The sequence below is a fragment of the Pinus tabuliformis genome, chromosome 7 (assembly GCF_031772625.1).
Source record: "Pinus tabuliformis cultivar Carrire ecotype Pingquan chromosome 7, CPIR1, whole genome shotgun sequence".
In the NCBI taxonomy this organism is placed as follows: Eukaryota; Viridiplantae; Streptophyta; class Pinopsida; order Pinales; family Pinaceae; genus Pinus; species Pinus tabuliformis.
The window spans coordinates 1,765,680,532-1,765,708,050 of NC_142293.1; the positions used below are offsets into that span (position 1 = coordinate 1,765,680,532).

General features: G+C 36.9%; 1 protein-coding gene across 1 annotated transcript; it reads right to left on the reverse strand.

The window, feature by feature from the left end:
* Positions 1-8,748: 8,748 nt before the first annotated feature.
* On the reverse strand, positions 8,749-9,489 carry LOC149255419 (nuclear speckle RNA-binding protein A-like). The gene has a single exon (XM_089455038.1). The coding sequence runs from the start codon at positions 9,487-9,489 to the stop codon at positions 8,749-8,751; it is 741 nt and encodes a 246-aa protein (XP_089311164.1).
* Between the last annotated feature and the right edge of the window lie 18,030 nt (positions 9,490-27,519).

The following is a 27,519-nucleotide window of genomic DNA, read 5'->3' on the forward strand; positions in this document are numbered from 1 at the left end:
TCCAAAAAAATTTACAGGCAAGGGAGTGGGGTCCTTTAGCCTGCAATTTCTATGCTTTCTTAGTTAAAAATAGAATAAATTCTAGCAATAAATCATGCTATTTGTAACAGAGCTTTTCATGCTTTAAATCATCCTGTAAAGCATGCTTTTCTTTGTATCGAATAAGGACCGAGAGGGCCTATCCTTAGTTATAAATAAAAAGGCAGCAAAGCTCTGATCAGACAGAGGAGAGGGGCGAGTGCCATAGTATTATTTTGGAAAATTTTCTCTCAGTGTCTCTTGTTAAACGACTCAGTATATGCACGCATAGATTATCGGATAGTGTCGACGGTGTTGAATGGTTCTAATTCCTTACACTATAATACTGTATATTAATCATTGAAGGCACCTTTCCTTCATTCCCGGTTATATTGCTTTGACTCTTATTTTACTGTGGCGCATAGATTCTTGGTATAGCAAGAACTCTTGTAATTTTTCATTAAGTGGCTGTGGCACCATTGAGAATTCATAACTGAAAGTGCTGACCCATATCGGTCCAAGACCATATCGGCGTCGAGAGGTTTTTTTTAGGAACTGTTCGTTGGGTCTATATGCCGGTTTACAAAGCCTTCCATCCGAATGGAGACACAGTGTGACAAAGGGCGAGTTTTGAATTTGGAAGCGAACTATTATAAACTGTGACATATACATGTCGCCAGGTCTGTCATTTCGGAGGTGGAGAGTTATTCTTTGAGTCGAACAACAATTTTGGGAGCGAATTAATATAAACTGAAATATATTCTTATCGTTGAGTCCGTCACTTCGGAGGCGGGGAAGTGTTGATTGAATCGATCACCGAAAAGCGGAACTGGCGAAGTATTAAACGCTGCTTATAGGTGTATCGGGTCTGGAGGAAAAAAAAGACCATTGAAGCGATCGCCGAAAAGCGGAACTGGCGAAGTATTAAACGCTGCTTATAGGTGTATCGGGTCCGGAGGAAAGAAGACCATTGAAGCGATCGCCGAAAAGCAGAACTGGCGAAGTATTAAATGCTATTTATAGGTGTATCGGGTCCGGAGGGAAGGAAACCATTGTCTGAGCGATCACCGAATTATATATATATTGAACCGAACAACATAGGGAGCGGAGATATATGAGCTTTGTCCATGGTAAGATTCCACTTATACCATCGCCGATATCAAAAAGGAAAGGGAGAATATAACGTGATATATATATGTGGTGTTGCGTAAGTCCACCAATTGGACATTTCTTTTAAGAGCTCCAAAAAGCCATTGTTTGTTAATAAGCCTGATAGTGAGTTTTTTTAAAAGAATGAAACCTCAGTTTAATGACTGATGCGCCCAGAGGAGGAAAAAGGGAAGTTGATCGAGATATTGAAGAGATTGCAGACAGATTAGGGAGATTGTCTTTAACTCCTGCACCCTCGCCATCATTTTTCTCCTATAGCAAGGTACTCATCTATGGGATCGATGTTGGCACTATCAGCTCAGACGGGTTGGAAGATCCATCAGATGGACGTGAAGACAACATTCCTCAATGGGAAGATTGAGGAAGAGGTGTACATTGAGCAGCCAAAAGGTTTCAAGACCTTCGATCATGAGTTGCATGTGTGCCGATTCAAAAGGGCTTTGTATGGGCTGAAGCAAGCACCCCACGCTTGGTACACTAGGATCGATAGCTATTTCACCAGGTTGGGCTTCACTAAGAGTGAAGCAGATGCAAACCTTTACCACATCATAGTAGAAGGTAAGCCATTGATCATTGTTCTTTATGTCGATGATCTGATTTTGACAGATGATGATCAGCTGATCAAGTCTTGCAAGGAAGACCTTGAAAGAGAGTTGAAGATGAATGACATGGGTCTTATGCACTAATTTCTAGGCATGGAAGTGTGGCAAAAAGATGGGGAAGTATTTGTGTCTCAAGGCAAGTATGCGAATGAGATACTAAGGTGCTTTCACATGGAGAAGTGCAAGCCCATGCAGACTCCTCTAGCTGAGAACTGGAGGAAGGAGGATGCTACATCAGGTGAGGTAGTAGCTGCTAATATTTATTGATAGCTTGTGGGTTCACTTATGTATCTAGTGAACACACGACCAGACTTATGCTTTGCAGTGAATCAGCTGAGGAAAGCTATGGTTCAGCCTACCAAGTTTTTTGGAAGGCAGAGAAGCATGTGCTAAGATACCTCAGAGGCACATCTTAGTATGGATTTTGGTACAGATGGACATAGGGAGTGAAGCTTCAAGGCTTTACAGATGCAGATTGAGAAGGGAGTCCATCAGACCGGAAGAGCACTTCTGGAGGAATCTTCAACCTTGGTTAAACTGCAGTTTCCTAGTATAGCAGGAAACATATGTCAGTTGCACTTATCTCAGCAGAGGCTGAATACATGGCTATCAGTCAGGCAGCATGCGAGGGCATTTGGATGCATAAGATTCTAGTGGGATTGTTTGGTCAAAGGATGGATCCTACTGTGATGTACTGCGATAATCAGAGTTGTATCAAACTCTCTGAGAATCCAATTTTTCATGACATGTCCAAGCACATTGATATCTTCTATCACCATACTCGATACTCTGTGGTCAAGAGGATCATGTTGCTGCTATATGTTTCGACCGAGGAACAGGATGTAGATATTTTGGCTAAGACATTGTCAAAATGCAAGTTCGAGTTCCACAGAGATAAGATTGGGGTTACTGATAATCCCTTTCTTGTTGAGAGGGAGTGTTGAAAATAGCAACAAGAAATGCTAAAAATAGAAGTGCTAAAATTAGCACTGCTATAAATAGCATTTCGGGATACATTCCAATTTTAGTTAGTCCCTAAACTAAAATTGTGAATTAAAGTTCGAATTTGATCTTAGCAATTGTTTGTAAAATAATTAATTAATTCATCTTGAGTTAATTAGTTGTAGAAAATCAAACATGAAGTCTATGTGGAGACATGCAATAGTTTCTCCATTGATTGAGGAAGTTATCCCTTGACTAAAGGAGATTAAGATGAGTTGTGTTGGGTATACGACCAAAGTCCCACATTGACTAGAAGTGGGGAGGATCATGGGTATATAAGGATGGACCAATATCTCCATTGGTATGAGGCCTTTTGGGGTAAGTCCAAAAACAAATCCATGAGGGCTTAGGCCCAAAGTGGACAATATCATACCATTGTGGAGATATGTGGTGTCCAGAGTCCTTACAAGTGGTATCAGAGCCATGCCCCGAAGTTAGCCAAGTGGATGAATCCTCAGAATTTCGAACGAAGGTGGTGGGCCCCAGTAATATCATGATGGGATTTGTGGATGAGCTTGGTTAGACAGGCGGTGTGCTCTGGATTCTTCATGGACGTGTCCTGGTCCCAACACGGTGAAGAGGAGTTGACCTGGGATAGAGCAAGCTCTGGAGGCAGGTGGTGCTTCCATGTAAGGCGTGTGCTTCCAATGCATTGGAGCGGAGAATCCTAGTTGGTAGAGAGTGGAAAAATGGATAATCGTTTGAGGGGAGACTCGATGGTCCTTTGTTTGAGGGGAGGATTGTTGGGTATATAAGGATGGACAAATATCTCCACTGGTATGAGGCCTTTTGCGATAAGTCCAAAAACAAATCCATGAGGGCTTAGGCCCAAAGTGAACAATATCATACCATTGTGGAGATATGTGGTGTCCAGAGTCCTTACGAGTTGTACTTTGAGTTGTAATTAATTAGCTCAATTAACTGAGTTAAATCTTGTTAGATTAGTTCAAATAGTTTTTTGAACTAATTGTGACTTCAGTTAGTTAATGCATGCATGCATGTAACTACTGCACTTCATAGAACTGAATATTCTCTCATAAATAACTCATGCATGTCAGTTCAGATAGAGACCTAGTTGAGATCAGATGATGGGACAATGTACTATCAGTTACATGAATATTCCATGGAGGGTATCTCTTGCATGTAGAAGGAATTTATTCTTTGGATATTGTGCAGTTACTTTTTGATTTGATGAGTGTGTGATGAGGCCAATTGACACAGGTGGTAGCATTGGACCCCAAGGAAAACTGTGCAAGGAAATAGGAGGCTCGGAGGGCTGAGGGAAGGCATATCTTGTGTCTATTCAATCTGTGAGCTAAATTATTGGATTGTATTGAGAGAAGGATAGCTTGTGAGCTAATGCTTTGTGTAATCTGAACATATTTCCACTTGTATGATAATACAAAGATTGGGGCTTTTAGCTGAGGCTTTCCCCAGAGTATTCTTCTATGTTCATGTGTGATCGATTTCTCATTCTCAGTTATATGTGTTCTATTTGATCTTGCTCAAAATCGATTAAGCTTCCACAAGTTTGTTGAAGTAGATCTTGTATTTTTCTTTAGTATATTGGATAATCTATTGATCTACACTGAGAATTTCTATAGTAAACATGTAAGATACAAGTCATGAATGCATATTTGAGTGTAAATATTTGTACATTAGATTAAAATCACCAAGAAGTTCAAATTTCCTCTCAAGTACTTGCAACCACACTTTTTATCACATGCATTCATCAACCATTCATTAACTTATCAAAGCATAACAAGAGCCATAGCTATAACACATCTTAAATCATGCTTATAACCAACATATAACCGAATATTAACCATGACATAACAACCATCATAAAAACATAACAATATGTGCAAATTCTCATGGAGTACAATAAAAAAATGGTTCTTATTAACTTATACAAAATCCAACCTAGTCAAGGACTTCCATGTACCACCTAATCATAGATTCAGTTGAACCAAATATTTATTTCAGCCAATCATCCTCATGCCATATTCCAAGCATGAATGTGGGCTCTCATGGGATAAACCAAGACACCGCCTCCACCCTCAAACTACCACAATCTCGCTCAAATCAGTCATGAGATCACGTAACCAAAACAAGTTTGGATGCCTCAAAATTTATTCACCATATCTTGAAGAATTTACCTATCTCCACCCATATGTTGAGGTTTTCTCGTAGAAAACCATCTTCGCCCCCAACCCTTGGGAATTTTCTTGAGACCACCTCACCTAGTTCTAAAACCTCTTGGCAATCCAAAACTCAACCAAGAAATGAATCCCATCACACCATGGCTATCCAAGAAATGGAAAGGACAGCTAAAATCATTTTTAGACTCGAAAAAACCCATGCCAATTACAACAAATGAACCAAATAAACAAATGCATATACCATGCATTCACACCTCAATTAGGAAATCACACATATACCTTTTTAAACTTTTGATAGTCCTAAGATGTAATTGCAAGGCATATCTCTAAGTATTCTTATCCAAATCCAAATAATAGATATATTTTAGATTAATAATTCTTATACTTGTCCCCACATGGATGTTAAGAATAACCATTAAGTTAGATTGCTCTAGTCCCCTCTTGGTTGTATCTATTAGTTAGTAAAATAAGATGTACAGTATGATGTTATCCCTTCTATGTTTGAAAAGGTTTTTATTATTTCAACGATTTACGGTTTTACCATGGTTTGAACCTATAACTTTTTATTGTTGATAAAGGTAGAAATTGCCTCGTTATCATAAATTTTGAATATTTAATAACCAAAATTAAACCATTAACTTAAAATTTTGATCATTCCATACCTAAAATATGTCAAAATATATAGTGCATACAATAGAACCCTGAATTACCATTCTAGAATATGCAATCCACATAAAGACACCCTAAATTTCCATCAATCAAAAGTCTATTATAAAGTCAATATTTAAGAATCAAACACCTTGAATTTGCGTGGGTCTAATGGTTAAGAGGATGTGTTTCCTCGTAAGAGATCATAGGTTTAAAACTAGAGGGGGCTAGAGCATGTATGCCTTCATAGACTTCGTCAAGGTGGGTCCCTTGTCCCACAAATAAAGGGGTCAATTTGGTGTCTAGGTTGGTTGTGTCCTTAAAATTAGATACCATACCATATCATCATGCAATATGTAATTGACATAAATACGCCTTGACTTAGCATTAAATATAATATTGATTTAGCATCAGACAGAAGGTAGACAATGTTGTCATAAAGTCATCAATTCTAGAACAAAGATATCATAGTAAAGACATTATAATCGAAACACATTACATTATTCACTTTAACTTGGCACTTTAAGAGCCAATCACTGCAAATTCCACAAAAATGTATTACAAACATCTTAAATTTGGATATTATGTCATATCATATCCTCATGGAATATGTAATCTACATAGAGACCAATTTAGTGTCTAGCTTAGCTATAACCTTAAAATTGCATATCATATCATCATGAAATATGTAATAGATGTAAAGACACATTGACTTAGCATCAAACAAAAGATTGACTTAGCATAGAAAGATAAACAAGACTGTCATAAAATCATCGATTCTAAAACAAAAGTATCATAATAAAAGTGTTATAACTGAAACTCATTACATTATTCACTGTAATCTGACATTTTAAGAGCCAATTACCATAAATTCGACGAAAATGTGTTACAAACAAAGTCTTAACCATGCTCCATCTTCAAATAAAAATATGGATGGCGCTAACAAGTACAATTTTTCACAATTAAAAATACCACTACATTCGATCATCAACCTTACATCATGCTTTATATAAAAGTTCAAAAAAATTCTTAATTTACATCAGACTTTAAGTGAAAGTTAAATAAAATCTAAAGAACATTTGCTAATATCCCAAGTCTCAAGGGTAATCACATAGTAGTTGATTTCCTCCACCAACTAAGTCAACTATGTGTGTACACTTGACTGACATCCCTTCCATTGAGCTACCCATAACCTTGAACAGAGCAAATTGCTCTCACTTCAAATTAGAAGTTTTTTAGCAATTAAAACTAACCCTTCAAGGCTGACTACAATCGCTGAAAATAAAATGGAAATGGAGTTCATACGTTAAACTTTGGAAACTAACTATCATAGGCCATGCGCTGACTGACCAGCAAAATCGATTGTCTCACTCAAAAAATCACCGACGATGACGATAATAATCTCGATCGTGCGCATAGGATGACCTACTCCTCTCTCTGTCAAATTGCAACTTTAGCGAAGGCGAATCTCTGTCATTTTCATCAAACTTATACCCTTGTAAAGCTTCCAAGAAATGAATCCCATCACACCATGGCTATCCAGGAAATGGAAAGGAAGGCTAAAATCACTTTTAGACCTGAAAAAACCCATGCCAATTACAACAAATGCATGTACCATGCATTCACACCTCAATTAGGAAATCACACATATACCTTTCTAAACTTTTGATAGTCCTAGGATGTAATTGCAAGGTATATCTCTAAGTATTCTTATCCAAATCCAAATAATAGATATATTTTAGATTAATAATTCTTATAGTTGTCCCAACATGAATGTTAAGAATAACCATTAAGTTAGATTGCTCTAGTCCCCACTCGGTTGTATCTATTGGTTAGTACAATAAGATGTACAATATGATGTTATCCCTTCTAAGTTTGAAAAGGTTTTTATTATTTCAACGATTTACGGATTTACCATGGTTTGAACCTATAACTTTTTATTGTTGATAAAGGTAGAAATTACCTCATTATCATGGTTAAGAGGATGTGTTTCCTCGTAAGAGGGGGGTAGAGCATGTATGCCTTCATAGACTTCGTCAAGGTGGGTCCCTTGTCCCACAAACAAAGGGGTCAATTTGGTGTCTAGGTTGGTTGTGTCCTTAAAATTAGATACCATATCATATCATCATGCAATATGTATCGACATAAAGATGACTTGACTTAGCATTAAACAAAACATTGACTTAGCATCAGACGGAAGGTAGACAATGTTGTCATAAAGTCATCGATTCTAGAACAATGATATCATAGTAAAGACATTATAATCGAAACACATTACATTATTCAGTTTAACTTGACACTTTAAGAGTCAATTACTGCAATTCTGCAAAAAAGTATTACAAACGTCTTAAATTTGGATATTATGTCATATCATATCCTCATGGAATATGTAATCTACATAAAGATAGTATCTAGCTTAGCTATGACCTTAAAATTGCATATCCTATCATCATGAAATATGTAATAGATGTAAAGACACCTTAACTTAACATCAAACAAAAAATTGACTTAGCACAGAAAGATAAACAAAAATGTCATAAAGTCATCGATTCTAAAACAAAAAATATCATAATAAAAGTTATAACTGAAACTCATTACATTATTCACTGTGATGTGACACTTTAAGAGCCAATTACTATAAATTCCACGAAAATGTGTTACCAACAAAGTCTTAACCATGCTCCATCTTCAAATAAAATCATGGATGGCGCTAACAAGTACAATTTTTCACAATTAAAAATACCACTACATTTGATCATCAACCTTACATCATGCTTTATATAAAAGTTCAAAAAAAAACTTAATTTACATCAGGCTTTAAATAAAAGTTAAATAAAATCTAAATCACATTTGCTAATATCCCAAGTCTCAACGGTAATCACATAGTAGTTGATTTCCTCCACCAAGTCAACTATGTGTGTACACTTGACTGAGATCCCTTCCATTGAGCTACCCATAACCTTGAACAGAGCAAATTACTCTCACTTCAAATTAGAAGTTTTTTCGCAATTAAAACTAACCCTTCAAGGCTGACTACAATCGCTGAAAATAAAATGGAAATGGAATTCATACATTAAACTTTGGAAACTAACTATCGTAGGCGATGCGCTGGCTGACCAGCAAAATCGATTGTCTCACTCAAAAAATCACCGACGATGACGATAATAATCTCGATCGTGCGCATAGGATGACCTACTCCTCTCTCTGTCAAATTGCAACTTTAGCGAAGGCGAATCTCTGTCATTTTCATCACACTTATACCCTTGTAAAGCTTCCATGGCAATCGTGGCACACTTAGGGTTATCAAATTCCACAAAACACAAAACAACGACAGCATTCGCCGATTCTCCTTCTCCACCTCGATGAGATTTTTTGGATTCCTTGGGCTTTTTAACAACCCTCACTTCTTTGAAACCGCGGAAGGGACGAAATATGTGCTCCGCTTCTCTACTAGTGCAATCACTTGGAACACCCATCACAAACAGTTTGTTGGATGCATCTTCTGGTAGATATTGAACATCAGCAACAGGCACCCTCCTCCCAATTACAGGGTCGAGTCTATGGCTATCAGACCTGAAATTCAAACCCTCATCTACAGTTAACCGATTTGAAGAAGGAAGCGCCCCACTCTGTGAAACAAGGCGATGATCATCAAGAAAAGGAGGAGCAGGAGCACGAACATGATCATCGGATAAGCGAATCCCTAGTCTGTCACCCCCTCTCTCAGCAAGCCTGAGGTCTTCTCTACGACTAATATAAGCACCAGACAACGAAGCATCACCAGTATAGTCATATTCATAATCATTGCGAGGCCGCTTGGCTAGTACGGACCTCTGCCAGTCCCTTTCTCTCTCAGCGCCTGTTGCTCGGGATCTTGTGTACTCCATGTTTCTCCCTCTTATTGCCCTACAAGAAGCAAAGACCCGTTGCGATCTAATAAGGTAAAATATAGAAGCCCAAAAATAGCTCAAAACAAACCCAAATCTCCTACCCTCCTCTAGCGTTTAGATTGTCGATGTATTTTTATAGGGACTGTGGAGCGCAAGAAAGATCTATTTTACGGTGCCCATTCATTTATGGTCGGCCCATTTTAATCGTTATATTGTCCCACGGTCACCATCACCAGACAAACATGATCTCCATGAAGCTGTCTTCATTTAAATTTCAAGTGATTGGGAGTATTGCTTATTGGGATATATCTTAATTTTTTTTGTGATAAGTTTCCAGAAGTGGACACCCTCACTGCATGGAGTCTTTGCTCTTATTAATTTAATAAAATATATTTCATGGGATATTCTAATAAGTCCAAAAAAGAACTCTCCCACCGCATGAAATCTTTGCTTTTGATTTACCCGCGTTCAAATAAATCCACAATTTATTAGTTTACCTTGAAAAAAAATCAATCTTAAACTTTGAAATTAACCATTCTTATTCTTATTAAAGCCTCACCAACATCTCGCTAAGTTCATCAGCCCTTTATTCATGGATAACATTTCATTTTCTATCTCTTACATAAAGTTTTTAAGAAAAAAATACTTTCATTTTTTTAAATGTTTTGTTGAGGAGGAAACTAGGTCGTTTTCTAGTAAGTGTTTTAAATTTTTAATGAAGTTTAAATTTATTTAATGAAGTTTGTTATAATTATTTAGAATTTTGGGGGTTGGAAAACATTTTATGTTTTTTAAAAGGTGTAGAGAGGCAAAGTTATGGGACTCGAAAACCACTCAAACTCTTTTTGGGTTTCTAGTGATTGTGATTCTCTATGGTTGTGAAATATGAGCCAACAGTACATCTAACCATTTCATTATAAACAAATTTAAAATTAAAAGTGTAGTTCCTTATCATATCCTATTGAAGCAATTGCTATGGTGCGAGTCATAAGGTATTTAAAAAAATTGAGCAAATGGAAGAGAGTAGAGCAAATGGAAGAGAGTAGATGGCCTAAGGTTGTCATAGACTATGCAACAAAATAACAAATGGTTTAGTAAATGGGGTATTTTCTTGAAGCAAAGAGATAAAAGCTTTTGTTATGGAAAAGTTCCACAATTGTACCTGAGATAAGGCGCTAGGAATAATGAAAAATTACTATATTTAAGTGTTTAATCCCACTCATAGTCATCAACCAAAAGCATACATAGAGGCCAATATCTCTTGGAGAGCCATAATTCTTATTGCTCAGTTAAGGACCAATTCTCATAAACTCCCTTGTGAAAAAAGGCTAAAGAAAGTGTGGGAGGAAAGAGGAAAAGTGGAAATAGAAAAACATTTAATTTACAAGGAAACTTATGCAGCTATCTCTTGGGATAATCTATTTAGCGACGGGTTTGTCAAAAAGCTGGGAGAATTTATTTGGGCCGTATACATCAAGGAGATGAAGAAGAAATCTGTCCCATAGCCTATCTTTAGCCTCCTGGACTTTAAAATAATTTCTTTCTTCTTTCTTCTAAAGTACCCATGAATAAATATTTTAATAAAATGTAAAATTTTGTATAAATATGGGTTATCAAAGAGTGAATATATTATAGGTAAAATGTAAGAGATTTTATGTAATGAAGTTTTTTCTTTTAACTAAACACTTTATCTAATACATTTAAATACATTTATATAAATTTAGTGCAACTTTTTATAAAATTCTTTGTTCTATTTTTGCTTATTTAAAGTATTCATAATTTTAATATCAAAATTAAATTTAATTCGTTATACTAAAAGTTAGACTCGAATACTAACATGTTACATCCAATTACCTCCAATTGACAATGGAAGATCTACAACTAAGGTCTTAACTACTAAAACTTATGGGGTCATACATACTCTACCCTCCTCTCAATTTGAACCTATGACCTTTTATGAGGAAGCACATGATCTTAACTATCAAACCCACTCAAATATACTAAGTATCATTTTATTATTATGGTCATAAAAATAATAAATTCGTAATTATAATTTATTAAATTATAAGTCTCATTTTATATGTGTCCTTGTCACAACTTCTTTATAGGCAAGTTAGTAACCATTTTTACATTATGACTATAAAGACAATGAAATAGAAATTACAATTTACTATCAATGGCTCATTTTTTTCTTTTTTTTTTCTTTTTTTTCCTTTCTTTCTTCATTTTTCTTCTATTTTTTTCTTCTTCTTTTTCCTTCCTATGTGGTTCACTACCCCAAGATCGATGACCACTAAATCAAAGAAATAATTGTACTAGGAAAATCCATTCTAAAGTATCACCTCCTATCAGCTCAAGTGGTTCAACCATAAAGCCTCAATGTGAGAATGTTGAGAGAATTGAACTAGTGACTTCTCTATTAAAAAAGGTGCTTTAATGACCAGGACTCATCAATTGAGCTAACCCTTGGGGCTAAAACTATAAGTGACTCTGTCACTATTAATTTTGAATATAATGTTTCATTATCCATTTTGATTGAAATGTAATGGTTGAGACAAGGAGTCGTTATGGAAATTTTATTCCCATAAAAAAAAGGAGCTAAGTTGATTTAATTTAATTTTAATAATATATCAATCATATAATACCCCACAAGATTTAGAGCGGTTATTTACAAGGTGATTATTAAGACACTCTATGGTGAAAATGCCACTAGTTAAAAACTTATTGGCACAAACCCAACCACCCCTAAATCAAGTCTCTCAAACCACAAATTAATCCCACCCCTTTACACCAAATTAACTAACAAACAAAAAACATAGCAATCCTTAAAAAAAAAAAATTAATCTAATTATCATTACCTATTATAGTTTTGATTATCATGAAATTGTTTTGTTAGCTTTATTACCTTCTTATATATTATCCATTTATCCTACGCATATGTGTGTTTCTCTTGATTATCATGGTTTAAATCAATGTGTGTTATGGAAAATTTAGTTAACAAGCTTTTAAGAATTAAAATCAATAAAAAAAATTCTATAAAAAAAACATATGAACTTTTTACCATAAGAAAACATATCAATGTTCTACATTGAGTAAACACATCAACCATGCAATTTATTATTATTTCTTTTATTAATCAATACTAACTAGAATAATCAATTTTATCAATATCCATGTTATTTATACATTTATACATACATGATCAATTTGTTTACAAATTAACTATCTCTTATTATCGGACAATTTACTTAGAAAAAATATCAACTAATTATTCATTATGTACATCTTTAATTATCTATTCGAGTGACCAATGATTACTCAATAATCTATTTAACTAATATAACAACCATTTACAATTACTCAATAATCCATTTAACTAATATAACGATGCTCACCAATTTGTTTGATTAATACATTTTAATTACAAGCATTTTTTTTTTTGTCTTTTCTCTATAATTAACTCTTTAATTTTATTTAATTATCTTAACATATCTCAAATCTCCATATTCCACACATTTAATCCCAAAAATAACTAAAAATTAATAATTATTATAAACCTATCATAAAATCAACACATGGTAATCAACAGAATATGTTATATACATCCATGTAAAATTTAGTAATTAATATCCATTTTAAAATTCAATAATCAATACCTTATATATATGATCTAGTAATTAACATCTCAATATAGAAACATCATTAGTATTTATAAGTTTACCATGTCCAATAAGCTTCCATGTCTTCATGTAATAGTATTTCATTTTAACGTATCTCACTCACTTTTTTATATGAAAATATGTGCATGTGCACTTGTAAATTAATTTTCTACAATAAGGAAACATACAAACCTTTTTATTCATATTTTTTTAATTTAAACATATGCATTTGGGAATTAAAAATTAACAAAGAATTTTTTACAATAAGGAAATCTATAAACTTTTATATAATGAGTAAATACACAAATTATCTAATTCATTATTTTTTCTTTATTATTCAACATTAATGAGAATAATAAATCATATTAATATCTATGCCATTTATAGATAAATATCTAATTTTTACATCCTTACATTTTAATTATTTTTTATTACGAAGCCATTTATTTTTATTTTTTTTTGTAAGCTAAGATGGTGCTCATTCTATTACTTGATCAATCAGAACATTACAGCATTCAAAAAACAGATTCTGCCCGCCCTCTAGGGGAAACCGGGCCATGACACCACCTATAATTCTTAATAGCAGCCCAAAAAAAGTAGGTCCACAGTCTGGCAGTTTTTGCTAGATAGGCTATGCAATCCTGTAATTTACTAAAACTATTGCTAAAACTACTACTCTGTATTGCATGATTTTTCCTATTTTTGGCAAATACAAAGCAGTAACCAAAAAAATTCTTGCTGGTTCTAAACATATCTTGAATCAGTCATTGTCTCCCTCAGGTTGCTGGTGCGCTGCTTCCGCGTTTGCTGGCTGGTCCCCATTCAACGTTTGTTGGATAGCATCCAGTTTCTCCTCCTGTTTCGTCAAGGCTACGCGAAGGAAGCTCAGTGCACGACGAATGTCAGGCTCTCCCTTGGCTAAATTGACCATTTCTTTCGCCACTTGAGTTAGCGCCTTAGCCATAATCCCCTTCATCACCCAGTAGATGTGAAGGGATTGTTTAAATAAGGACATACGCCCTCTGGTGTGCCCCGGGTCGTGGAGGAGAAAGGTCCAGTCTTCAATTTCCTCGTCGGATTGATCCTGAAGCGCTTCCTCTTCAAGCCGCTGCATCACCTTGCGCACAGCCTGATTGGAGAAACGGAGGAAAGCCGGCTCAGCCTTCCGAACGCGATGGTTAACCGTCTCCTTCGGCTTCCTGCTTTTCCCCTGACCACGCCTGGAAGTCTCCCCTTCCTCCTTCTCGTGCCCCTTCCGGCCTTTGACTCTCTTACCATCCTGGTCCGTTTCCTGATCAGGAGTAGCACTGCGTTTCCTCATACCATAGCGACGGATCTTCATGTCCTGAGAACCAGGATGGTCCGCCTTCACCTGCTCGTTTCCTTCCTCAGCCAGGTGCTCCTGGTGGCACCCTCGTTCCTTTACGGCGCCAGGGGTCACATCTTCTTCCGAGTCCTCCTCTACCTCCCACACTGAGAAAGGAGGCTCCTTCTGCATAAAATCTTTGCCTTTTCGATTACTATCCTCCTCTCTTACACCCTGTTGTTTCGTCGCTTGCCGCATCTTCTGCCTTGTTTCCATTCTGCCCGGGTGTCTGATACTCCTTGCTCTCTGCTTGCCAAGATTAATCGTAATTCTCTTCTGCCGTTCAATGGAACCCTCAGTTCTTGCCCAGATTATGAGCTCGCTCAATGCCCTCATAATCGACCCTCTTTGATTATATAACAAGTTTGCTGCCTTAGAGGAACCGCAAAGACCGGTTTTCAAATGCCGCCGGTCACTCTCTGGTAAACCACTCCTCCCAACCATCTTATCATTATTCAGTCCCTCTGGAGTGATGTCAGGCGAACCTCCACCCTCACCATTCATAGTTCGGATATTAATAATCTTACGATGTGTGTACTTGTGCCTAACCGCTCCTTACGCCACCTCTGTACTATCCCCAAAATCCTGATCCTGCATCCTGCTGCCAACTATAATGATTTTCACGAATCCCAATTGCATCATATTCTTACCACGGGGTCTCCACGGCGCCCTACTAATCCACCTCATTGATCCGTTCATTGTCATTCGTGGCATGATCATGATCCACCTTAATTAGGTCCGCCAACTCTTTCCACTCCCGGTTTCCTTCCACGGCTCTCCACTATCTGTCAATTGAGCTGCCACGACCACTGCAGCCCCAATTCGCCAACTAATCCGCTGCCTGATTCCCCTTTCGACGAACATGGCTGATAATTCGGTAGTCGATGCGTTTAATCATGCCTGCTATTTCTTGAACTATGCCTGTCGTCCGCCAACTTTTGGTTACTTTCTCCCAGCCCTGACCATTATTGAGCCTCCTCATCATGTCCACAGCAATCTTCGAATCCCCTATAATTTCCAGATTGGTATAGCCATTCCTGATAGCAATTCGTAATCCTTGATGCAGGGCCCAAAACTCGGCCTCATTGTTGGTCATCTATCCCCCCCATTCAGCATAGATCCACCTGACTTGATTATTGCTGTCTCTGAAAATCCCCCCAAAGCCCGCATCACCCGGGTTGCCCTTCGAGGCCCCATCAAAGTTGAGTTTAACAAATTGTTCTCTCGGGTAGGAGAATTTCTCTGGGCTCTGAGTTCTCATATCAGGGTTGGCCGAACATTTAAATTGAACCATCTCTAATTTGAGATTCAGTTTGTTTAGGATTTCTTGTTCGTCCGGGGTAGTCTTCCAGTCATCACTCTCCCACTTATCGACTAGTATAGTCTCCCGCATACTCTCAACCACCTGCTTCCAAATTACTTCTGGATTCTTAGCCGAATTCTGAAATATCCTCCTATTTCGCTCCTTCCAGACTATCCAAAGAATAAAGGTAGATATCAGATTCCAAGCCCTCTGGACAACCCTGCATTGAAAGGTTTCCTTGTTCCACTGGAAAACTACATCATTGAATTCTCTGATATTAACTCCTGGCTTATTGAACAGTCGTTTGGTAAGCATCCAGAGTTTCTCTGCATATGGACATCGGATCAGCAAATGATCTCTGGTTTCATCATCATTGTTGCACAGGAAACATCGTGAAGGGCCATTGAAACCCTTCTTTCGGATACGGTCCCAGGTCAGAATTTTGTTTTTTGAGGCTAACCAAACAAAGATGGACACCTTTGGCCACCAGTTTCCGTCCCATATTGTTTTCCACTCCCAATTTCTGTCATCTCCGATTTGAGACTCCATTAGAAAATAAGCCTCTTTGGTTGTAAATGTCCCCTTCATAGAGTTCCCCCACCGGAGGATGTCTTTCCCGTTACGAACTCTGAGTTTCCTTGATCCCATTTCTTTCTGATAAAGATCCTGGAGATCTGGGTTAAGTTCCGGATCCCATTCTGTCGGTTCCTCCCAGACTCTCCATTCCTCCGACAAGTCATTAACCTTCCAATAATCCTTTACCCTTGTTCTGTTACCTGTCATTCTGTCACGGACCTGGAGGAGGTTTTGAATGTTGTTCAGTCTTTCTCGTTGTTGCCAGCTATCTTCCCAGAAGTTGGCCTCTGAGCCTCCCCGGATTTCCCAAAAAGTATGTTTGTCAATCAGATCTCTGTTTTGAGAGGCTAATTCCCAAATAGTGGAACCTCTGGGGATTTCCTGTTGCCTTAAGATATCTGCCGGAGAGTTTGGCATTCTGTATTTAGTCCTCCAAATAGCTTTCCATAAATCATTTCCACCACTGAGCCATCTCCACAACAGTTTGGCTCCCAGGACCTTGTTTAGAATTTCTGGGTCTCTCAAACCCAAACCTCCTTTCTCTTTTCTTTCGGTGAGCTGGCTCCAAGAGACCAACACCCATTTTTTCTTTTTGTTAGATCCACTCCATATGAATTTCCTTATGATTTCCCTAATTTTTGCACATATCCCAGCTGGGGCAGCCATAATCGAAAGAGGGTAGATAGGGATAGCCTGAAGGACCGACTTGGCAAGAACAACTCTGCCAGCAATATTCAGAACTCTGAAGGCCCAATTTTCCACCTTGTTGTTAAGTTTATCCAGAACCCCTTGCCAGTTTTTCAGCTTTTTTGAAGTGAGGTCTAGAATATTACCCAGATATTTGGTAGGTAATTCCCCCCTTTTGAATCCTAAGATTCTGATTAGATGGGACTTAACCTGTTCCATTGTGTTGAAGATGAAGATGCAGGATTTCTCTTTATTGATTTCTAACCCCGAGGCCTCTGTAAACAGATCAAGGATTCTCTTTAGACGTTGGACTTCTCTTACCGTTGGTTCCCCAAACAACATAATGTCATCAACAAATTGTTGATGAGTCAGAGGAAGGGTGTTTCCCCAAATTTGCAGTCCTTTGATTCTACTTGCTACTCTCTCTTGTTTGATAAATCTCCCTAGTCCTTCAGCGGCAAGAATAAATAAAAATGGGGACAAAGGATCTCCTTGATGTATCCCTCTAGAGGCATTAAAAGTTTTTGAGGGGCTTCCATTAACCAAGATAGAGAAGTGAGGAGTGGAGATCAGATTGTGGATCCAAGCGATCCATCTTTGATGAAAACCAAATCTTTCAAGGACAGTAGCTAAATAATTCCAGTTCAATCTATCGTATGCCTTGGATAAATCTAATTTTACCATCATTCCTTTTTGTTTTTTGACTTTTAAGGAATGGATAACCTCCTGAGTTACAACAAGACCATCAAGAATCTGCCTGCCTTCCACAAAACCCGTTTGTTCAGCCGAGATTAATTTGTCCAAAAGGGGTTTTAATCTTTTGGCAATCAGGGAGGTGATCATTTTGTAAATCACGTTACAAAGAGCTATAGGTCTAAAGCCACTAGCCTCTTCTAGGTTGTCTCCCTTAGGAATAAGAGCATAAAAGGTAGAGTTAAGAGCTGGCCATACCTTTTGATTTATTCTTGATTCTTCCACAAGGTCCAGTATCTCTCGACCCAAGAAGTGCCAGCCTGCCTGGTAAAAATCCACAGTGAAGCCGTCCGGCCCAGGAGCTGTCCCTTTCTTCATTGTCTTCACGACTTCTTCCAACTCTTCTAAGGTCACGGCCCTCATAAGTGCTTTATTTTGGTCCTCAGTGACCAGGCTGGGGATAGCAGAGCAGATCTCCTGTATGGCTCCCGTTCTATCAATTTGAGGTTCTGTTAATATCTCCCTGTGGTAATCCATCAAAACTTGTTCAATTTCATTCTGCTCTACCACTCTTTCCCCGTTTTTGTCCTTAATCGAGAGGATCCTGTTTCCCTGCCTGTGCTTGACCATAGCCTGGTGGAAGAATTTAGTGTTTCTTTCCCCCTCTCTAAGCCATTTTATCCTAGATTTTTGGCGCCATAGGATCTCCTCCTGCTTTCGCCTCTCTTCTAGTCTACCAAGGATTACCCCTTCCTTGTGGATGCTTTCCTCCGTTCTTCCTTCCAAAATTATCTTCTGTTGAAGGTCTGCCATTTCCCCTTCAAGATTTTGCTTATCCTCCAGGATGTTGCCAAATTCCTCCTTATTCCATTTTTTTATTTTGCCTTTCAGTTCTTTCAACTTTAGCTGGAACGTATGCATTCTACATCTGCCCTGACTAGTGCTTTGGTTCCGCCAGTTCTCAACCTTCTTGATGAACTCCGGGTCCCTTAACCAGAAGGCTTCAAATCGAAAAGGTCGTTTCCCCTGAATCCTCTTGATGTCAACCTCTAATCGGATCGGCCAATGGTCGGATCCCAGAGATGGGATGATCTTGGCTTCCACAAAGACATCTTTGTTCATGATAGCCTCAGAAACTAAGAATCTATCCAATCTAGAAGCAATTTGGTTTTGTCCACCCCTTCTATTGTTCCACGTGTAGGTCCCATTAATGGTCTGGATATCCACAAGCCTGAGCTCCTCTATTGTCTCATTAAAGCTATCCATGAGATGATCCCTTCTCCTAATCCCTCCTTTTTTCTCTCCCAAGGATCGAATCAAATTGAAATCTCCACCAATAATCCAGGCAGCTTCAGGATAAAGTTTCCTGACTGATTTGAGACTGTGGAGGAATTGCTCCTTTTTTCCAGGGGTAGGAGGGCCATAAACCCCTGAGATGACTACCTGTTGCTTGGTTCCTACTATCCTCCCCAGCCCAGAAAGGATACCACTCATACTAGCCCAGTTATATATGGTGATTTCATTTGGGTTCCACAAGACAGCGATTCCTCCTGCAAAGCCTATTGCGTCTTGCCCAATCACTTGATATGGTAATCTGCTTTTTTCTATTATTTCTTCAAGCTACTGAACCAAAATCCTTGTTTCCTGTAAGATCAAAATGCTAGGTTTCTCTTTTTTCAACTTTTCCTTCATATACCTTTGTTTACCCCTACTGTTCAAACCCTTAATATTCCAACTGATAACTATCATTTAAAACTTTTTGTATGAGGGGAAGAATACCTCCGACAGAGGTATCACCTTACCTAAGTTTATCAATATTTCTCCCACTGTCTGGATCGTTTCATTCATTGTTTTCCGGCCTCTTTTTCTGCTGGTTTTGCCGGAGCTGCCCATTCCTTTATCTTCATTCCCCTGCTCACTTTCTGACATTGCTGGTTTATCCGGAGGTTCCCCTTTTTTCTCTTTGTATTTCTGGAAGACTTCCTTGTACAGCTGTCTTTGTTTTTTAGGTATGAACCTGCTATCCAAATTCCTCCATTCCTGAAGTAGTCGTCGCATGATTTTCTCTTCTTCTGTTCCATTTTCAAGCATGTTTTCCACTTCCATCCGAGAGGCCATTTCTGTTTCTGTTGACTTCTCTTCCGATTCTTCTCTATTAGGTTTGCTTATAGTTGTTCCTTTTCCTTTCTCCTCTTCAGCTGTTTCCATTGGGGTATTTTCCGGATCCTCATCATCTTCCAAGTTCACTTCATATTCTTCGTCTTCACTCTGGAGTACCTGAAATTTGTTTTGATTTCTTGTTTGACTGGGTTGCTTTTGAGGTTGAGTCTTTGGTCCCTCTTTATTCTGTCTCCTCTTCCTGACTACCTGCTGAAATCCTCTCTCCGGATCCTCCATCCTCCCAGTGGTTCTTTGTTGATCTGCTTGACTTTTCTTGCTTTCTTCTTCTTTATTCAGTGGGCATTGCCTATATAAGTGGCCGTACTCATGACAGATTCGACATCGGAATGGGATATGTTCGTAATCAATTGGCTGCATCCAGATTTCATCATGATACTCTACCTCAACATTTTCCGGGAGGGGATCTGCCAGATTTATGTAGACACATATTCTCGCATAAGCATTATATTTACCTCTTTTCGTAGCCTCTGCAATTTTGACAAAACTCCCAATCGTATTGCCTATGCCCTCCAGAATCTCGGGGTTCCAGAACTCGTCCAGAAGCCCAAACAATCTGACCCAGACTGGTGCATCTAGCATTTTTTCCTTTTCAGGGTTGTATCGCTCCTCCCAATATTTCATGAACAGGCCAGCATTGTTCAAGAAATATGGACCCTCCTCAAAGATCTTGTTCTTGTCCTCCAGATTGGAAAAGATTGCTGTGAAGAAACCTTGAGCTCCAAGCTTGAGGTCTATCTGCCCCTTAGGTCTCCATCTCTGTTCGATCCATCTGTAGAGTTCCCGCTCAGAAGGCCAATACCCAACGAATCTACAAATTAGGGCATGGTCTTTCATGTAGCAGTTGTATTCTTCCAATTTGTTGTGGGGAACAACATACCTTGGCTGTTTCTGAGCCCTTGGTAGGCATTTCCCTCTCATTCTCTTCTGCCATAGGTTGCCCATTACTGGGGCCTGATTTTCCTTCTCAGTGTGCTGCTCCCCTCCCGTACTTGTCTCTCCTGTTACTACATTCTTGAAGGAGGGGATCTCTCCCCCCCCCCTTGACTCTCCCATTTCGCTCAGGGCGATATCAGATGATTAGAACCTCTTTAACCTTTGCGATCGTCGAGAACAGCCCGTACCTGTACTCTGGAAAACTCTGTCCCAGCAGGTCTGCGCGCTCTACCTTCTGCCAATACCAGTCTATGCCTCTGCCTCCGTTGTCTGCTATCGCAAACCCTAGCGCTCATCCCTCTTTCGTCTCTCCGGGTTCCGTGAATTCGATTAATCGCATGTATTTACGAAGCCATTTATTTATAAAAACTATTTGATTCATTATTCTTTCTTTTATTATACAATATTAATGATAATAATCAATTTTATTAATATCCATGTCATTTATACATAAATGGTCAATTTGTTTACATCCTAATTATCTCTTATCGTGAAACAATTTACTTATAAAATATGTCAACTAATTATTGATTATGTGCATCCTTAGCATATAAATCATTAATTTGTTTACATATTAATTATCTCTTATTACCTTAATTTTGTGCATTCTTAACTATCTATTTCACTCACATTGTGATTAATCATTTTTTTAACATAAATAAGAAGAAATTATATTAAAATATGTGCTTGAATGTAGCATTTACTCGAGAAACCAGTTACAATATGCTCTCCTCCTTGTCGGCCATGACTAATGGCACATTTACAAAAAGATAAAGAAACAAGCATCCTTCCAAAAAGAGTAAAGAGGGAAAAGTTCCAAAACTAAGTCATATGTTTTTTACACCTACTTATTCATGAGAATAGAAGAATCTTTAAACAACTTTCTTGCATAATAAAATGTAGAACAAAACATCTCTATAAATTACTAGAATATGGTCCATCATTTGGCCCGCAGGATTCATGACCTAAGTTCTTCCTACTGTGATTTTTCTTTCTTCATATTACAAGTGGGGAGGAACACTTCTTTTTAAGCACATCTAAATAGGGAATGGGAGAAGAGGAGGACTTCTTCTTGGCCACCTTACCAGCTTCTCCGTCTTTTACTCAAGGAGAGACATTTGGGGAAAGCTTTCCCACCATAGGAGTTTTCCTTGGAGGGTCATGATCTAGTTGTTCTTCATTAATCAATTTAGGAGGACCCTTTAGAATAGGATTATTTAGTTAATCTGCTTGGGCCTTATGATTCTCACCTTCTTCCTTTGGAGCATTCAAGGATTAAAATTTATTTGAGGAAATGGGTTGATGCTTAGATTCCACCTTACATGTCTACTAATTTTTACTTCCACGCTTGTTATGGTTCCATTTAACTAGAATGAATCCTTGCATAGCTCCTTACTCTTCTTTAAGAGGAGGATTTGGAGAGCTTTGAGAAGTTGAAGCTCTTTGGATAGATTTTCGCAATATCCATACTTGTGGCACATATTATATTTAAAAGGAACATGTTCATAAGCTAGAGCCTAGAGATGAGACCAACCGTCTAGATTTAGTGGAATTGGCTATGGGATGCCTTTTGATAAATCCATTTTAACACATATTCAGGGGCACAAAAAATGATTCCTATGTTCCAAATCACAAGAAATAAATCTACTAAGTTTATCTCCAATTTCCTTAAAAATGCCTTCACCCCAACATAGAAGAGGGATGAAAGGAAATATGGTCCACACAAGTGAAAATGATATTTCCATCATAGGATTAAATTCCAAAGACCAATGAGTGAGAAATAAGCCTCTGATGCCTATGAAATAGGAAACTGACTGGTAGATTTGATCTTTATCTTCCGTAATTTTTAAAGAGAAATGGATAATACCCATTTCCATAGTAGTAAATTCTCGAGGGTTCATGATTTTCCCAGTTATCAAAAAATTGGTCTTAAAAAGCTTCATAACTTGGCCACAAACCAATAAAATTTTCGATTAACCATTTTTCCTTCAAGAGCACCACATTTTTTTTTGCTAAGGAAAACCTGAGATCCAAAGAAGGGTTTGATTGTTCCATCTTCACAAAATTATTTGGGGCGCCCATTTTTCCCTTATTAAAGCACATGGCCAACTAAACAACATATGGCAACAAAATAATTGTTCTCAAAACCATCAATGGAATACCCTTGTATTAGCAATCTACCAAAACATAGATGTTGGGGACAACATCAGTAGAGGCTCGAATTAGTCACATGAAACCCACTTGACAACCATGAGCAGGCTAGTTGAGATCCATGTAGAGATATTTGAGGGGAATTCTTTGATGGAAGCTTATCCAGTGAACAAAGGAATCCATTATGGCTAGGGAAACCCTATTTTTCAGGAGAAGGGTGCCACAGAGAACCAAACCATCTTGACTCACGTAAATATGTTGAATTTAGTAATTAATACATTATGTTATATAAATTTCTATAAGTTATATATATATATATATATATATATATATATATATATATATATATATATATATATATATATATATATATATATATATATATATATATATATATATATATATATATATATATATATATATATATATATATATATATATATATATATATATATATAGAATGAGTCACATATATCCCACCCATTTCTCTTATACGCAAATTTGAATGAGTCATGTGGGAAGAAACTTAAACATGTTTAACGTAAAGGGATCACTTATTTCATTAGATTGTTAAAAAAAATGGATAAATTTCCATTTTTTATAGTGATATAAACAAATATATGAACAAAGAATTTGGAAGCATAACTTGATGTAGGTTTTAGCCTTATACAGAAATTACCTGCAAACAAATTCTTAGAAAAACAGAAAATATACAATGGCAAGAAACACAAAACAAATACACAAAGATTTCCCTAGATCCCAAAACTGGGATTACCAGATTGTTTTTTCATTATATTCCTTTCAATGTTACAATACATATATATACATGTTGAAGCATCCATAAACCCCAATCCGTTAACCCTGGATTAGAACATAATCATAGTTCCCTTAACCGGATCTATAAAATATCATGGGTAGAAAACCATCATGCCCAAAACCATGTGTGAAATCCATGCACAAAACCATAGGTAGGTCCAACCACTTAATATAGGGTCCAAAAAAAAAAATTGGGACGCTGCCCCAGACCCCATGCAGGGGGACGAGGGGGTGTTGTCATCCCACCTGTGACACACCCAACACTTGCAAAGAAAGAATCAAAAGTATTTAATTAGTTCATCCTTTAAAAGAATAGAAACATTAGGGATGGATGGACACTGGAGTTTTTCTTTTTTTTATGATATGTTGGAAGGAGATATATTAAAACTGTTGAAGAATCTAGACTATCTAAACATATAATGCGGTATTTAAATTCTAAATTTGTTGTTATTTTTCCTAAAAATAAGATTCAGTAACATTTGAAGAATTTAGAAGAATGTATTTATGTAATATTATTTATTAAGTAATTTAAAATATGATTGCTAACATGCTTAGAGTTATTTTTTTCTAGTGTCACTTAGATGAATAGCTTGGATTATTTTTCAATGGCCAAATCCACAATGTTATTGCAAAAACATAAGAAAAAATGCACCCAAAAGATGTTTGGAAATCCTCAATAGTTGCGATGATGTTTGAATTAGCCAAAACTTGTGTAAAATAGAATTGGTTATAACTGAGGTTGTTACTGCCCTAGGTAGGGATGAATTTGCATACTATAATATATCATGGGATTCCTATCATCTCTCTCTTATGTTATTCTCACAATTGAATCTCCGTTTGAGTGTTGCAGTGTCCTAAGGGAAATCATATGAGAATGTTACTTATCCCATTCTTTTATTTTTATTAGTGGTTGAAGGTTTAAGCATGTTAATAAAAAATGCAAGAAGAGGACAAATAAAAGTAGTAAAATTTCATATTGATCAATCTTCTTTTTGTAGACAACATTGTGATATTTGGTCAACGCACCAGTAGGAGATGAAAAGCATAAGGGAGGTATTGGATGTATATTGTAAAGCTTAATGAATGCAAGTCAACATATCAAATTCTTCACTAACATTTAATGAACTAGATGAAGAGGTGAAAATACAAATATTAAACCTATTTTTAATTAATTATGTTGAAATCCATGAAGGTGCAACATATCTAGGTTTAAAGTAAAGGAAAATTATTATAAATATGTTAATTAGATGTCATTTGAGTTTATATTGAGTGGTTGTGAGATGGATTATTTTCCTCCCTCCATAGGTTATATTCATGTAAATGACTTGTTGAGCTCATAATGAGTATATTGTTGTAATGGATTTGAGCCATGTTGATGACCTAGCATTGTGACTTAAAGAATATAGGTTCTAGCCTAGGTATCATCCCTATAATAAAGGGGCCTAGTGGTTTTCCATGGGATATATTATTTGGAAAAACAATATGTCTATTTCGTGTGGTTGTATAATAAAATAAAAGCTTGAATTTCAACTTATGCAATAAATGGTTGTCTTAAGGTGGTAGATTAGCATTGGTTAAGATATTTTTAGATATTATCTCCATGTATTAGATATTCATAGCCAACATACCAAAAGGGAATTTTAATGATTAAAAAAGGAATTTTTTTAGTTTTTTATCAACAAGGAAAAGGCAAAGGAAGGAATTCCTTTGGTCAAATGAACTAGAGTGGTTAGGTTTTTAATAATATTTATGTTCTTAGTTTATCCCACACTAAAAATTTCTTTGGAGTTATTGTAGTAGCTACAAAACCCCCCTCATTTTCTCTAGGTGTCACCCCTACCTAAAGAAAATTCAGGGTCCCACCTACTAAAAATTCTCATTATCTTCTTACTAGGATTGATGGCTCATTCCCTCAATTGAATTTACCCTCTTATTTTCCTTGACACTCCTTACGATGAGCCTTAAGAAATATTTTTAGAAGTCACTTTTCCTTGTGATATAGGGTTCAACAGTCCCTCAACCCCATAATACAAGGCTAGAAAGATGATTATACCAATGAAACATTGCTCTGAAAAAGTGAATTCTCAATGACACACTACTCAAAAGGGGTGACTTAAATCAAATTTTGTCCATGCACACCCTCTCTCTCTAGTGCTATATATCTCTAATAATGACTAAATCGGTGATATTGTGCTCATAAAAGTGACCCTATCTTAATAACTTTCTTTTTAAACTGCATCAACTAAGTGGGGTATTACTCACAACCTCCTCAATCCAATGATGTATCACTCTAACGATGGTTACCTTATCAATATAATACTATTTAAAAATAATTTGAATCAGTAAAATTCACTCCAAATCCCCTCAAGTCAATGTCATATCACCATGAATATGACTATCTGAGCAATACGACCCCAAAATTGTTTAAGATAGCAATATACCTCTCCAAAAGAGACTTCCTTTTACTCTTAAAACCTCCTTGTCTAAGAGATATATATCGCTAAATATTGATATCCAAGTGTTGTATCATTGGGATGTTGGTCGATCCAATGATACTCTCTATTTTTCAGCCTCTTTCATATATATCGCACTAGGTATTATATTTCTTAAAACATATCATTGGCTTAATTATTAGCGGAACTAAGTGTTCAAGATAAATGTATTACTTAGTTTACATAACTAAACTCAAGTAAAAGAAAGAAGAAAAAACAAGAGTGCACCATATCACCTTCTTTCCTCAAATTGATTAGTTTTTTTTTCTCTTGTAAGAGTGAAAGTATCAATTGGAAAGAATTAACGTGTCCTCAATCCTCATCAACACATAGTGTCCAGCAATTCAACTCAGGACTCAACTTTTATTTTTTATATTATTTTTCATTTTGTGAATAAATATATCCTATCTCCATAAATAACCCAACTCATGCTATACCAACTCAATTTCTCCTTATCTCTTTTTATTGGGAAAATGGATATGTTCTTTTCAAATTGATGGTTGTGCCATTTCCCTTCCATCATTCCCTAACCTTCTTTCTTGCCTCACATACTTGAGGAAACTCACTTGGTCAATGATCTACCTCCATGCACTCCCCAAATGCTTGTATAAGAACCTTATAATCTCCAAATCACTAATCACACTCAGTTTCTTTTTAAATATACCTAGGATCTTTCCTTGGCAACAATGAAATTGCATGTAGCCCATGGTTCAATTTTTTAATGCTATTGAAACTTGTATACCCATTAGTGTTGCTCCCTTTCCTTACTTCACTTGTAGGAATCAAAATCACCTAATCACCTAGGGTTTCATGTACAAGGTGTCATCTTTACACCCTGGTCCAACTTCTTCATTTAAAATTTTTCCACAATTTAATCACCAACACTAGTCACTTCTACTCGATGTAAGAGAACCTGTATTTCTCTCGTAAGAACCTTATCATCAGCCTCCATAATTCAAAGAAGCATATATTTGGAGAGATATGGATCCATCTTGGTCAATATTGTGATTTCATTAGTGTTAGCATTATGGCTCAGTTGTTCAGTTGGCATTGATGTCAACCTAGTAGCATTAGTGTTGGAGGATGCATTGGTATTGATTTGCATTAATGTCAAACTGGTAGTATGTGATTTTTTTATGCACATGGTTGATTGGTTTATGGTCTCTAGTG